The following is a 16,712-nucleotide window of genomic DNA, read 5'->3' on the forward strand; positions in this document are numbered from 1 at the left end:
CATATAAGACACCATGTATTGTATTTTAGTTCTTCATAATCATTGCCCTACTTCCACAAAAAAGTAGGAGCCTTATTCAATTAGAAATCAAAAGAGTTACTACCAACCAAATCACAACAATCAAATTCAATCATTCAAGCATAATCAAGGACTCCTAATCCATTTTGAAATTTTTTACTGGTTTATTATCAAATTTTTTTGAAATCAAAACAACATTCAATACTCTGGAAAATGAAGAACATTCAAATTCACATAAAATTTTCATAGAAAAGAAAATAAAGTACAATAAAAATAAAAACAAAATGGAACATTAAAGGAGTAGGTCGCAGAGGCAGATGTGGAGGGAGAAGGATAGAGATAAGAGTCGCTGGTGAAGAAGAGGAACAGAGAGGCGACAGAAAATAATGAAGTGGTGGACCCGAGTGTAGCGGCGGCGGCGGCAGCGTGTTGTGGCGTTGACGATTAGAGAACAAGCACGATACATGAGAAAACGAGCAATCCCGCGAATGGAAAGGATTAGAGAACGACCACGACGCAGGGAGAGGGTCAGAGAGCGAGCTACCGCAGAGGGGGAGGACCAAGAAACGAGCGACGTTGATGGGAAGCAGAAGGGCAAAAGCCCTAGCAGAGCTTTGGACTCTCCTCTTTGAAACTCAGATTAAAAGAAACAGGAGAAATGTGTAAAACAAAAAAAATAGAGAACAAATGTTTAATTATCAATTCTTTCAAAAATAAAAACATAGAATTTATTTTGTAAATATTTTAATGGTGGTAAATCATACTCCTGTATAAAAATAGGAGTAAAAAATCCATTGATAATTATTTGTTGATGTATAACAAACGTGATAACATATTACTTGTGTATGATCAAAGAGTTAAGGAAGTAAGCAAGTGCATAAACCTTTGCAATAATCATTGTTAGGTGGGTGTCAATGGTTACGTTCAAAGCTTGGTTTCGCCTGAATGAAGAAATTAGGGTCTCCTTAGCTTAGCGATTGAAGTATCAAAAGTAGGTTTAGTTTTGTTGAAAGTTTTATTTTTTGGTTTGGCTATTTTTTTGTTCTTCTAAATGCAGACATGATTCTACTTTCTAAACCTAGTTTATCCAACCTTTGCATTCACTTTTTCATTTTAAATTGAAATTTATTTTTTATTTATTAATTTTGTCTTTTATTATTTATATGATTAATTTTATTGCTTTTTTTATAATATTTTTTTCTAATGCTTTTTCATGTATATTATTATTTTTTTATAGAATTCTTATTTGTTTTTGTTTATATGAATTTTTTATTTGTTATTTTTTTTGTATAGAATAATAATAGTAAAATTATAGCGTACCAAAAAAAAATATTAAAAGTACTAAAAATATATCTATATAAAAAACATCATGAAGAACGGCTAAGGTAAATATATAATTTTTTAATTATTTGTAGTATTCTCTTCTATAATTGTAATTCTCATATACTATATTTTAGTGTAATTTTTTTATAATATAGATTATGATCTCATTAAAAAGGAGACATTAAATAAAAAATTAATCATAAGTAACAATAAAATCATAAACATTAAATTCTAAAATAATATTAAGAATAAGATTATTGAGAGTACCAGAATAAAAGTACGATGTAAAAAGAATATTAAATTAACATTCTCACGTTAATACTTAAAATTTTTAAAAAAATATAATATATATATCTAAAATTTATATTTTTTTAGTTTTAATTAAAAATATATTTTACTAATTTTTATATGTTATTTTTATTTTAGCAAATAAATAATAATTCTATTATAAAATTAATTAATAAGATTTATTCAAATATCTAAATAAAATGATAGGATAATATAAAAAAATTATTTAAGTTGATGTCTATTTTAGTAATTTTTTATTTAAAAGTGATTTTGAATAGTGTAAGCCAAACAACATTTATTTTACTATAATTCATTTTGATATAAAGATCGCCAAACATAAATCACCTTAACACAAACTTATTTTTCATCAAAATTAAATTTGTAAAATCAATTTTATACCAACTCTCATTTTTAAATACACATTTAATAATGCTTGTTAGTTTCTTACACATTTAATAATGCTTGTTAGTTTCTTGCACCGGTTAGGGACATTAGATTCAATGGTCCCAGAACGTTTGGACCATTAAATGGTCCCATAACAAAATTTATTTTTTAAGTTTTTTAATAACTGCTAAATAGTCATTATTTAATTTTAATTATAAACTAGTCTTTTATATATTATTTTATTATGAAATCTATTTTTTATTTTATCATTCATCTATCATGTTTATTGATAATAAAAAACTAAAACAATAACAAATTAGATCTTCTATTAATCGTAATAAATATTTTGCAATCTTAATCGATCGTAATTTTATCATTGATCGAGTTGCATATATATTGAGTTGGAAAAATCGTGTTCGTTAAAAATTCAATCGATTGGATGCATAAACCAATCGATTGAAATTCAGGTTTCCCAAACTTCAATCGATTGGAATTAATACACAATCGATTGAATTTTGCAAGGCATGTGAAGTTTTTCTTATTTAATTGATTGGTCATATTACCCAATCGATTAAAATCATCAAAGCAACATGATTTTAGTTAATTCAATCTATTGGTTCAGTTACCCAATCGATTGACTTACGCTATATCATTCAAGTTATAAGAGTTATAACATAATGAACTTGTAAATCTCTAAACAATTAAGGAAAATTGAAGTTTTGTATTTCCACCAAAAACAGTGCCAATAACAAAGAATTCAACAATTAAAGAACATAAATACAGGGATTAAAGTATTTAGATGATGCCAAAAATTATTACATGCTTCCATCCCTGCTAAAGGCAAATTAATGACTTTATACTAGAAACTCATATCTATCGAGGCACAGGTAACCACCCAATTGTAGGAGTTTTTCAAGAGTTGAATGGCACAATGACACAATAATAGTTGAGAAAGGGAACGAAGTAGTTGGAAACGGTTGAAAATGACCAGAAAACTGAACCATTTATCAATTTACTATTAGAAGTTAATTAAAAATCCATTAAATCGTGAAACCAAAAGAATAAATTGAAGGCTAGCTAATCATATATGATGATTATAGATGATTATGTGCCCAACACTAAAAGATTTGAAAATAGATTATCAAATGAACTCATTTAAGCTAGTTTATCTTTCACCATTATTGCAATATGGCATTACAAGTGTTGCAGAGAACATAACATTAAACATATTTACAAGTCAAAGCTTAAATCATGCAAGATCCGATATAAAAATATGAAGCACAGACAAGTATGAAGGATAACGATATGATGCGAGTAAAACAATGTGTAAAAATCTTAGGACGCAATTCAGCTGCAAGACATTATATTAGGTGAATTATAATTTTAATTTTGGCATAAATTGTGGCGAACATGGTAAAATACACAATTTTGATTGTTGTAGAATTATCATACTAATCGATTAAACTTTTATATATCATTCTAATAGCGTAAGTCAATTGATTGAATTAACTAAATTTATATTGCTTTAATGATTTCAATTAATTGAGTAATATGACCAATCGATTGAATAAGGAAAATTTCACATGCCTTGCAAAATTCAATCGATTGTGTATCAATTCCAATCGATTGAATTTCTAATGAACACGATTATTTTTCCAACCCAATAAGTATGTAACTCGATCAATGATAAAATTATGATAGATTAAGATTGCAAAATATTTATTACGATTAATAGAAGATTTAATTTGTTATTATTTTAGTTTTTTATTATCAATAAATATGATAGATGAACGATAAAATAATAATTTATAAAATAAAAAATAAATTTTATAATTAAATAATATATAAAAGACTAATATGTAATTAAAATTAAATAAAAACTATTTAACCGTTATTAAAAAATTTTAAAAATATATTTTATTATGAGATTATTTAATATTTTAATAGTCTAAATGTTCTAGGACCATCAAATCCAGTATCCGCAGTTAGGATTTACAAGTTGTGTTAGCTAGGTTAGTATAAGTTCCATATATATATGCAACACAATTAGTTTTAAATTTTTTTTCCGCTCCTTCCTCCTTAGCTTGAGTAGTTTGTTGAATGATTTTAATTTTTTTTTCGATTATCATATAAAAAAATAATAAATAAAAATAAAACAAAAATTTAATATAAATATTTTTAAAATATCTATGATACTATTACAAATTTAAAATTAGTATATGGATCTAATAAAAAATTTTAAAGTATAATAATTTAATTAAAAATTTATTATATGAAGACTAATCGAATAATTTTATTTTATTTTTAAATAAAAATATATTTTTTAAATATTTTAAAAATATTAATATTTTAATAATTTTAATCATTAATTTTAATTAATTTATATATTATGATTTGTTTATAATTAAGATCTAACAACTGAAATTATGAAACACCGATCTTTATTCTTCCACCAAGAAATTATGAGTTTAGTTCTAATATTTAATATGACGCTATTCTCATCTCATCTTAGTGTCACACACCTCATAGGTTTTGGTCAGTTTTCTGTTTTTTCTCTTCGTCTTCTTGTCGTTCATGTTCGATCTCCGTTGAAAGTGGATCCTTCAGAGTTCAGAGCAGTGGCATTAAATGGATTGTCGCAATCCAATAAATCCATGCGTTAGTCTTTAGTAAGGTGGATTCTACTGAGCTTTTCATTGTGGTGTTTAAATTGCCTAACTTATTTTTATAAGTAAAAAATAAAATATATAAAATAAATATAAAATATTTAAAATTTATTAAATATTATTTTTTTATCTTTTTTAGTAAGTTAGACACTATATTTTAAACACCATAACATTCACTTAAAAATGCTGTCAGATATATATAGTACCCCCAGTGTCATGTTTCAATAATGCAGCTTCAAAACCAAAAGATCTCACTCCAAAAAACAAAACAATTATTGCAGTCATTCATTATTTACAATTTTACATTAATGATCCATAATTCATTGAAGGATCTATAAATATGTGTGTGTGGTTTTAGCCAATCTATCTTTCTCCACATTCAAACTTTTTTTTTTGTAGGATTTGAGAAAATAATAACTTATTAGTTCATCGAGAATTTTAAAATTTATATGAAGAACCCCTCTTCTCATCATGGAAAAAAAAAAATAGTTCCTCTGTATAGATTCGTACTTTTTTATTAAAAAGAAGTTGTAATATTGTTTATTTCATTTGAATAAAATAGTATTATTTTTTAGTTTATTAATATTTATTTCTAAACTTCCGCCAATAAAAGATAATATTTATTTCTAAATTTATTTATTAAAATATAAACACTTATCTGTAGTTATCTTTATTTATCTTATTATACACTCTTATATATATTTTCAAGTTATGTAATTTATTTTCTAAAATAAATATAATTTTATTTACTGATATTATTGTAAATAATTTTGATATTGAAAATTTAAAAGAAGATAATAAAAAATTGTTGTTGTAATTTGATTATTTTTATTTTTATTTTTTAGGTTAATTTATTATTTTTTTTAAAAAAGATTAAGTCACCAATTCACTATAAGATAGAACACGACTAATAAACTCACTTTATTTTAGAATGGAATCTCACGTGTAGTTTTTTTAGTGTGAATTTTATATTTAAAAATTATTAAATAATTTAATAAATTTAATTAAATTATTATTTAACAATTTTTAAATATTAACTTCACATAAAAATTTTATATTTAAAACTTATTAAATAATTTAATAAATTTAATTAAATTATTATTTAACAATTTTTAAATATTGACTTCACGTAAAAACAACTACAAGTCTTTATCTTATTTTAGCGAGATGGCCAGACTACTCCTTTTGCCACCCAAGACATCATTGCAAACCACGATTAAAGGTGCAAGAAATGTTATATGCTCAGGTACACATTCCACTTAGATCAGCTGCTTGTGAATATCATCTAACGAAGAAACAAGATTCTATTCTCAACTTCAATATCCATTATCTTTCCAGCATCATTAGGAGTTCAAAAAGTGGAATGAAGCAAGTTTATTACTAAGTTTATCACGTACACTACTTGAAAATTAGCATGAATGAAGTAAACCTAAAATTTATGAAAGATATATGCAATCATCTCTTGCCTCACGTTTTAGATTTTTTTTTTTTTGGGAAGCATTATCCGTTTAGTTACATAAAAGAGACCAATGCTAATATGTTTCGAACAAATTTGTGAGTGCAAGTGTGTAACATACATTTTTAGAAAGAAAAGTTATTAATTAATAAAGAGTGGAGTGCTAGTTCAAGTGTTTAGAAACTACTCCATACGATTCTTTTTAAAAGAGTTTTTGTTAATATAGCAATCAAAAAGAAAAAGAATTGTGTTTTTTCTTGCGTTCCGAATCTATGTTATATATTTAAGTTAATAATTCTAATAAATGATATATACATATACAATTAAATAAGACTTGAATGACATTCCTAACTATAACATGATTTTCAATTATTTTTGGCAGTATACAAACTTAACTTGAACACGTCTTCCTGGAACTCTACAAAAGTGTCATTTTCAAAGAACCGGAAAATAATCTATCATGTTCAGCGTTGATTGAAAGAGTAACAATTGTGTGCCAAACATAAAAGGAGAATAATGATATATATATGGTAATAAAAAATCTTAGACACTTGGTGACTAATTTTTTATATCTATATATCATGGTTGTAACATCTACCTGACGAGAAAAAAAATAGCTTCTCAATTCAAAGAAGATAACCATTATTTGGATATAATTATTTTGGCACTGTGTTTTGGTCACTTACCTTCAAAATTAAATTGATTTACGTCCATCGCACACGAAATTGCGTCCCTCCATTCAACGGGTCAACCCATGGTCTTGAAGAGGTTTTCTGCTATATATATCTACGGAGAAAAAGTTTACTGTACAACTTTTTTTTAAATACTTTTTAATTATCGTATATACTATTTATACAAAAATAAATTTATTATTTTTAAAATTTAAAGTCAATTTTTGTTAGAATTAGGATAAAAATATGTATTTATTATATTTAATAATCTCACATTTAATTTATTATATTACATATCTAATCAATTAAAAAATAGACATATTTAATACATTAGTTATTATATATAAAAACTTTATAATTTTGGTTTTTTTAGCAAAGTAAATTACTAAACAAAGTTATAATAAGTGACCCTTAAAATGCATTAGCAAAGAAGATTATAAAAATGAGAAATAAGAGGTGATGAAATTTGGCGGCTGTATTTCACCCATGTGTCATGTGTTGACTAATTTTTAATATATATAATATTTTTATACTAATAAAATATTTACTTTTTGTAACTACCTAATGGATCCTCACACATATACGGACCACACTACACAGAACACACAAAACATAAGAATTTAAAATTTTTATAAGAACACAGAAATACATTGTATATATAAAATATAAAATATTTTTTAAATAAATTATGATGATATTTTAGTATTTATATTAAAAATATAAAATAAATTTTTTAATTATTTTTAATATTTCTTTTAATTATATAAAATATTTAAATATATTTTATTTTAATAATTAATAATATATATTATTTTTAAATTTATTTTAAGAATAAGACGAGACATATTAATACATAATGATATTTAGATATGTATAAATATATTTAAATTTTTTTTATTAAAACACAGTTAGACATAGAAAATACGCGTGTCAGACATGGTAAATTAAAAAAATATCCATTAGTAAATAATTACTATTTAAATAATACAAAACAAATATAATTAAATAACTTTTTACCATTTAAGTGTGAGTGGATTAAAAAATAAAAATTTAAGTGCAGTTAATTTTACGTGAATTTAATAATTAAAAATTGTTAAATAATAATTTAGTTAAATTTATTAAATTATTTAATAATTTTTAACCATTAACTTCATATAAATTTAATTTAAGAAAAAAATTTTAAATAATTTTTGACAATTATCTTGAAAAACAATGAGACATTTAACAAAAAAAAAAATACTCTTTTATGCTCTTAAGCGTTATTTTTATGGAACTGATTCCTGTGTGTATTTTTTTAGTACAGACACTAATTAGTTTCATAAAAGTAAGGATCAGAGGCCGAATTAAGTATTTTTTTTGTTTGAAAACTTCATAATCTCTTCGAGATAATTGTTAGGGACCGAATTAGGTATTCATCTTAATCTAACTTAGTTTTCATGAGATTACAAATAATTTGATATAATATATAGTAAAAAAAAATTTTCAAATGTACCGTTATACCGATGTATCAATAATTTTTAACCGTTAATCTTAATTATATATATTATATATATATTTTTTATAATTAAAATCAATGGTTAAAAATCACTTAAACACCGATATGACGATACACTTCAAAAATTTCCTATAGTAAATGTTTAAATGAGTGGCTTGTAGTGTGTGGCAATTAAGTCGTGGGTTGTAGTCTTGTAGAATCGGAACCGCGGCAACGATTTGTCACTAGGCTTAGGCTACCTGCTCCTACTTCTCCATCTCCATCTCAATTTTTCCAAACGTAAATTACAAAGAAGATGAGAGTACGGGACGTCAGCTATGACGCCATCATGCTCCTCTCATATGCACTTACAAATTCACTTCTCTCTTCATTTCATTTAACACCACCGCCTTCTCCTCTTCTTCCTCACACGTTAATTATTATTAATTAATTGAATTCAAGAACATAGTATGAGTATATGCTAATTGCTAAGACACAACAAAACGTCTTCACTCTCCGCCACACTTTCGGCTTTCTAAGTCTACTACCTACAGGTTTGTTTATACGCCATCCATTATTTTGAACCAATAAAAAAAAAATTTTTACGTTTACACTTCTTGCTTTCTAATTTTCAAATGATAGTATTATTTTTCTTCTTCCATTAATCGGTTCTTGTTTCCTGTTTGTGTTTTTGTCCTGCAGTAAGTTTTTGAACGATAGTGTGTATGTATAATATAATCATACATACTCTGTTTTCTTTTTCTGATTCTTCTTGGAATGATCAATGCCGAAACCAGCTCTTTTGTGGCTTTGCATTTTGCATTGAATGGTTTCTGATAAGTTCGGTTATCAAATTCTCGAGTTAGCTCATGAGTCTAACTAAATTCATGATTTTACAAGAATTTAGATGATGAATTCTCCGGTTGAGTCACTCAGATGTCGCTCTTTGAATCTTTCACTGTCATTATATTCTTACCTACTTCTTCTTGTAGTTAGTTTCACCCTTGGGATGTTTTTCTTTCACTAAATCTTGTTTCTGCACCATTCTTTGTGTTCGTGTCAAAATTTTTTACATTGAACGCATGATTTAGCTGACAGATTTTTCTCTTTTACACAGAATTTAAGTAACGAAGAGAAGGCCGAAAAAATGGAGGGGTTTTGGAGCATGTTCTGTGGGGAAGAAACATGCAGCTATGATTTCAAGTTTTTGGTTGATCCTTCCTCATGCATCAACCACTTCTTGATATCTTGCTTTGATGTGTTGCTTCTTCTCATGCTCCTATTCATTATGATCAAGAAGTTACCATCCAAACCGTTACATGGTCTAACAGGGTCACGAAGACTTTCAAAATTGCATCTAGTCTCTGCCATAGCCAATGGTGCTCTTGGCCTGGTGCATTTGTGCTTAGGCATTTGGGTTTTAGTGGAGAATTTGAGGAAAACCAACACTTCTTTGCCTCTTGATCTGTGGTTGCTAGAATTCTTTCAAGGATTGACATGGTTGTCAGTCAGCATAGCAATAAATCTTGGCCTAAAACAGCTTCAAAGACCATGGTTAAGGATGTTCTCTGTTCTTATCTTTTTGGTTTCTGGCATTTCCTGTGCTTTTTCCTTGTTTTATGTAATTGGTAGCAAAGACCTGTCCCTTAAGGTAGCTTTAGATATTCTATCTTTCCCAGGGGCAATATTATTGTTGCTTTGCACATATAAATGCAGGGAAACTGACATGGAACTTGATGAAAGCCTTTACACTCCTTTGAATGGTGAGTCCAACAAAATTGGTTCTATCAACAACGATGCTCTATATGGAAGAGCTGGATTCTTTAGTACCATGTCATTTTGGTGGATGAATCCTTTGATGAAGAGGGGTAAAGAGAAAACACTTCAGGAAGAAGATATCCCAAAGTTGCGAGAGCAAGATCAAGCAGAAAGTTGTTACTTGCTGTTTCTAGACCACTTGAACAGGAAGAAACAGAATGATCCCTCTTTGCAATCATCGATTTTGTGGACTATAGTTTTATGCCACCGGAGAGAAATTCTGATATCAGGATTCTTTGCATTGCTTAAGGTGATTGCTATTTCTGTTGGTCCACTGCTTCTGAATTCCTTCATACTGGTAGCTGAGGGCAATGAAAGCTTCAAATATGAAGGTTTTGTATTGGCCATATCACTTTTCTTTACGAAGGTCATAGAATCTTTATCACAAAGGCAGTGGTACTTCCGAGCCAGACTGATAGGTGTGAAAGTTAAATCTCTGCTCACTGCAGCCATTTATAAAAAACAACTGAGGTTATCAAATTCTGCAAGATTGAATCATTCTGGTGGTGAGATCATGAACTATGTGACTGTGGATGCTTATAGAATCGGAGAATTTCCTTATTGGTTTCACCAGACATGGACGACTAGCGTCCAGCTATGCATCTCCTTGGTAATACTTTTTCGCGCCGTCGGGCTAGCTACAATTGCCTCCTTGGTGGTGATAGTTTTCACTGTGCTTTGCAATACTCCACTTGCAAAGTTGCAGCATAAGTTTCAAAGCAAACTCATGGTGGCACAAGATGAGAGGTTGAAGGCTACTTCTGAGGCTCTTCTGAATATGAAGGTGCTGAAATTGTATGCATGGGAAACCAACTTCAAGGATTCTATTGAAAGATTGAGGAATGTGGAGCTGAAATGGTTGTCTGCAGTGCTATTGCGCAAGGCCTACAACACCTTTCTCTTCTGGTCCTCACCTGTGTTGGTATCCGCTGCTTCCTTTGGAGCTTGTTACTTTCTTAACGTTCCCCTGCATGCTAACAATGTCTTCACCTTTGTGGCAACTTTGCGCCTTGTTCAAGATCCAATTAGAACCATTCCTGATGTCATTGGGGTGGTCATTCAGGCCAGAGTTGCGTTTGCCCGGCTTGTAAAGTTCCTTGAGGCATCTGAACTGCAAAATGCAAATGTCAAGAAGAAGAGTTTCAGCGACAACATGAGGGGCTCCATTTCAATCAAGGCTGCTGACTTTTCATGGGAAGATAATGCATCAAAACCGACACTGCGAAATATCAACTTAGAGGTTAGGCCAGGGAAAAAGTTGGCTATTTGTGGAGAGGTTGGATCAGGAAAATCAACACTGTTAGCAGCAATTCTCAGAGAAGTTCCTAATACTCAGGGAACTGTAAGCTTATTTCCCCCTATTGAGAGTGCATTATATTTATTTGAAAGATATCTATCTGATTCTCTATTTCTGAATTGCAGATTGAAGTTTATGGCAAATTTGCCTATGTTTCTCAAACAGCATGGATACAGACAGGTACAATAAGGGATAACATATTGTTTGGATCAGCAATGGATACTCAAAAATATAGAGAAACTCTGCATAGGTCTTCACTAATAAAGGACCTTGAGTTGTTTCCCCATGGTGATCTCACTGAGATAGGGGAGAGAGGGGTTAACCTGAGTGGAGGCCAGAAGCAACGGATTCAGCTCGCTCGTGCTCTTTACCAGAATGCTGATATATACCTCTTGGATGATCCATTCAGTGCTGTTGATGCACATACTGCCACAAATCTGTTTAATGTAATGACAAATTCCTTTTGTTACATACTGCATTTAATTTCTCTAGTGTTGTTTACTTTCTCTTTACTGAAGGATTTATTTGGAACTTTGCAGGAATACATCATGCAAGGACTTGCAGGAAAGACAGTTTTGCTTGTCACTCATCAAGTTGACTTTCTTCCTGCATTTGATTCTGTTTTGGTAATTTGGCAATCTTAAACCACTGTTTAATTTTATATCATACTTCTCTCCTTTTATTTTTGTAAAAATATATGATGATTTTAAATATATAACAAGTTCTAAAGTTATGATTTTGTGATTTTTTTAATTGAATTATGAATGGACTAATTAATTCGTTTTTCACATTTGATGTCACATGGGGTTGTTCATGACTAATTTTTTCACTTATTTATTTGATTTGTGCATCTGCATCATTCAATTGTTGTTTCGGTCCTTAACACCATTCTACATTATAGTTGATGTCAGATGGTGAAATCCTACAAGCTGCTCCTTATCATGATCTTTTGGCCTCAAGTCAAGAATTTCAGGACCTTGTCAGTGCTCACAAAGAGACTGCTGGTTCTGACCGGCTTATGGATGTTACTTCTTCCCAGAGAAATTCTAATTCTGCAGTAGAGATTAGGAAAACTTATGTGGAGAAGCAGTTTGATGCATCAAAAGGAGATCAGCTAATCAAGGAAGAAGAGAGAGAGAAAGGAAACCAAGGCTTCCGGCCTTACTTACAGTATCTGAATCAGAACAAAGGATATGTGTACTTCTCTGTGGCTGTCATTTCTCAGATTACATTTGTGATTGGTCAGATATCGCAAAACTCATGGATGGCTGCCAATGTTGACAATCCTCATGTCAGCACTTTGAAATTGATTTTAGTGTACTTGTTGATTGGATTTACTTCAACATTATTCTTGTTGGTGAGAAGTCTTCTTACAGTTGCTATGGGACTTCAGTCATCAAAATCATTATTTCTACAGCTTCTGAATTCTCTCTTTCGCGCACCAATGGCATTTTATGACTCCACCCCCTTGGGACGGATACTTAGCAGGGTAAGCATACTAAACTATTTTCTCTTGCAGCCGTATGCAATGGAAGTGTTTTGACTGACCGTTATTTTGTTGTTCAGGTTTCTGGGGATCTCAGCATTGTTGATCTTGATGTCCCATTTGGCCTTCTTTTTGCTGTTGCAGCTACTTCTAACTGTTATGCTAATCTTACAGTCTTAGCAGTTGTTACTTGGCAAGTCTTGTTTGTCTCTATACCGATGATTATTTTTGCAATTCGCTTGCAGGTAACAGATTCTTACTTTTAATGTGAAAGTTATATTCTTTTCTGGAAAGTTTACTAAGAATACTTACTTCTAATACAGAGATATTACTTTGCTACTGCGAAAGAATTGATGCGGCTCAATGGCACAACAAAATCCTATGTAGCTAATCATCTAGCTGAATCTGTAGCTGGAGCTGTGACAATAAGGGCTTTTGAGGAGGAAGATCGTTTTTTTGCAAAAAATCTTCATTTGATTGATGTCAATGCTAGTCCTTTTTTCCATACTTTTGCAGCAAATGAGTGGTTCATTCAGCGGTTGGAAACAGTCAGTGCAGTTGTTCTTGCATCTGCAGCACTTTGCATGGTTGTACTTCCCTCTGGAACTTTCACATCTGGTGAGACTTGAGTTCAATGTCACTCTGTGTTTTGTCTAATGGCTTATAAATTATGTCTATATCCTCAAACTTAAGCACTTTTTCAAGAAAGTTTTCTAACTTGAAACTTTGGTGTTATTTTCCAGGTTTTATTGGCATGGCTCTCTCATATGGCCTTACACTTAATGCTTCACTAGTATTTTCAATTCAAAATCAGTGCAACATAGAAAATTACATAATATCAGTGGAGAGGCTTAATCAATATATGCATATACCAAGTGAGGCTCCAGAAATTATAGAAGGAAATCGTCCTCCAACAAATTGGCCACTTGAGGGAAAAGTGGAAATTCATGATTTGCAGGTACCTATAGTTGTTAGTTATTAGAAAAACTTGTGCATGAAGGCATTGAAATAATGGAACTTGAACTGAAGTACACAATTTGCTTGTTGATAATTCCAAAACAGATTCGATATAGACCTGATGCACCTCTTGTACTCCGTGGAATCACATGCACATTTGAAGGAGGACACAAGATTGGTATTGTTGGCAGGACAGGTAGTGGAAAGTCGACACTAATAGGCGCTTTATTCCGGCTTGTGGAGCCGGCCGGTGGAGAGATCATAGTTGATGGTATTAATATTAGTTCCATTGGACTTCATGATTTGAGGTCACGTTTTGGCATCATACCTCAGGATCCTACTCTTTTCAATGGAACAGTCAGATACAATATGGACCCCTTATCGCAATACACTGATCAAGAGATTTGGGAGGTAATGTATAATCCTTTTGTTTTAAGCATGTTGTTTGATCAGTGACAAGTAGAAGCCTTTCTCCTGTTTATCTCTGTTTTGCATAGTAAATATGTACTAATTGTGGCTTCCACTTGAAGGTTCTTGCGAAGTGTCAATTGCGAGAGGCTGTCCAAGAGAAAGAAGAGGGATTAGATTCCTCAGGTGAACTTTTTTCAACCTTTGCTATTACAATCTTGCACTGCTCAATTCATGCCTAATTACTTATGACTTAGAAGAATCTGTTTTCCAGTTGTTGAAGCCGGAGCGAATTGGAGTATGGGACAAAGGCAGTTGTTTTGTCTGGGGCGCGCACTTCTAAGGAGAAGTCAGATATTAGTGCTGGATGAAGCAACTGCATCAATTGACAATGCAACTGATTTGATTCTGCAGAAAACCATTAGGACTGAATTTGCAGATTGTACTGTAATCACAGTAGCTCACAGGATACCAACTGTGATGGATTGCACCAAGGTTCTTGCCATCAGTGATGGTAAGTTGCATATTAACTGCCACTTGCCATGTGCCATTAGCATCATCAATATGATTGTGCAAATGCTTTTTGAAACTAGTCATAGATCTTGTTCCTCACCAGAATTCTATTATTGTGCAGGAAAACTGGTAGAGTATGATGAGCCAATGAACTTGATGAAGAGGGAAGGATCACTTTTTGGGCAGCTTGTTAAGGAATATTGGTCTCATTTTCAGTCAGCAGAATCACATTGAAGTTGAAAGACCATTTTTTCTTTTTTGCAAGTTAGCACTTCTGATTCTTTCTAAGGCATTGACAAGAAGCAACGAAAAATGTAGTTAGAATTTAGAAGTAGAGAAAAGTGTATTATACTTGGACCAAGTCTGAGGTCCGTTAAATGGGAATCAAATGTAACACTTGATGATGATGTTAAGGATCATGTCATTGCCAATTAAGTTGGCATGTATATCACTATATGTTAATAATTGATACAACATTTTGAAGTGATCTTACAAGGGGACTCATGGGTATAGGGGTGTTCATGGCCCGGTCCGGTCCGAAGACCCGGCCCAGCTCCGAATTTTTTAGGAATTAATTTGGTGTGATTTCACTGGGTCTAGGGTCGGGTAAGGGTCTTAAAAATAGACCCGGTTATTATTTCGAGTCGGGTTCGGGCCATAGTTTGGGTCATCCAAACTCGACCCGGTGGCCCGATCATCATACACAATCAATATTTTGTGTTATTAGTAATGGATGATGTCTATTCTTATGTGGCATTTAAGTATTGTAAACCTTAATATTTTGTGTTATTAGTCATTATAAGACTATAAGTTAATGTTTTATGTTTAAAATGCATAAAACTTTAGACTAATGTATAATATTATGTTATTTGTATTTATTTAAATATTTGGAGTTATTAGACAATATTAGTATTGATTGTAGTTATGCTTTAATTTTTGGGAAGGGTTGGTTCTTATTATATTTTTTCAAGTGAATTTTACCATGTCTAATAATGGTTAGAGTCTTAGAAATTTAGATATTTTCACATGCTAGCTTATACAAGAAAGTAATGTTAACGGTCCGGTTTTCACTCGATTTTTATCCGGTATAATCATGGCTCGAAAGTGTGTAGGTTTCATCGGATCTAGGATCGGGTTCGGGTCTAACAAATAGACCCGATATATATTTCGAGTCGAATCTGGGTTACATCAAACCCGATTTCACTGGGCTCATGAAGACCCTACATGGGTATATGGCATACTTTTCTTGATGGTTGTAGGTGTCAAATACTCTGGTCTAAGGAATTCTTTATATTGCTGCTGGTAAGATTATGTTTTCAACATTTGTCTGTGTTCCACAACATTCTAAACACTAAGCACATTGTTAATTTAATTTGTTGTACTGCATGTCGGAGTTAATTGTCTGCATCACTGGATTAGCTAAGTTTACACGTTTGGTGAAACTAGAGATATGTTTTTTTCTCGTATTTAATAGGAACTTAGGCAAGAGTATATTGGTAAGATTTGATGTATATGTGAACTGGGATATTCAGTAGCATTTATTTGATGTAATGTGTATCAAAAGTATTATTTATACAATAAAATCAATCACTAAAATCAGTTATTAATGTATTTTTGTATAAATATATGTGATTTAATTTATTTTAAATATGTATTTATATCTTAATATATATTTTATATAAATAATTAATTATAATGGCTAATTTTAGTGTACATGTAGCATGGTTGAATAATGTGTATACATAATTACATATGCTGTTCTTTATTTATTTATTCTTAAGTCAGAAATACATGTGTCCAAACTCCAAAGCAATTTCATTAAGCATCTTCAGATTGTTTTTTAGCAAAACCATTGGTAGACCTTTTTTGTTTTTGGTCATGGTCAATGCATCGAAAATTTGAGTCAGATACATTAATAATAATAGGTGAGTGGCAAGCCCATACAGCAAGCAA

General features: G+C 30.6%; 1 protein-coding gene across 2 annotated transcripts; it reads left to right on the forward strand.

Annotated features, from left to right (window-relative positions):
- Window positions 1-8,465: 8,465 nt before the first annotated feature.
- On the forward strand, window positions 8,466-15,242 carry LOC112775360 (ABC transporter C family member 10). 2 transcript variants are annotated; one of them, XM_025818938.3, is made up of 12 exons: window positions 8,466-8,834; window positions 9,398-11,440; window positions 11,521-11,841; window positions 11,935-12,021; window positions 12,297-12,884; window positions 12,962-13,126; window positions 13,205-13,499; window positions 13,625-13,839; window positions 13,944-14,249; window positions 14,369-14,432; window positions 14,521-14,760; window positions 14,881-15,242. In XM_025818938.3, exons 2-12 carry the CDS (start codon window positions 9,428-9,430, stop codon window positions 14,991-14,993), a joined length of 4,407 nt encoding a protein of 1,468 aa, XP_025674723.1. In that variant the 5' UTR covers window positions 8,466-8,834; window positions 9,398-9,427; the 3' UTR covers window positions 14,994-15,242. The 2 variants fall into 2 exon arrangements, with proteins under 2 accessions (XP_025674723.1, XP_072084436.1); XM_072228335.1 differs by lacking the exon at window positions 8,466-8,834 and adding an exon at window positions 8,843-8,981.
- The last annotated feature ends 1,470 nt before the right edge of the window (window positions 15,243-16,712 follow it).

Source organism: Arachis hypogaea, chromosome 19, assembly GCF_003086295.3.
Source record: "Arachis hypogaea cultivar Tifrunner chromosome 19, arahy.Tifrunner.gnm2.J5K5, whole genome shotgun sequence".
NCBI lineage: Eukaryota > Viridiplantae > Streptophyta > Magnoliopsida > Fabales > Fabaceae > Arachis > Arachis hypogaea.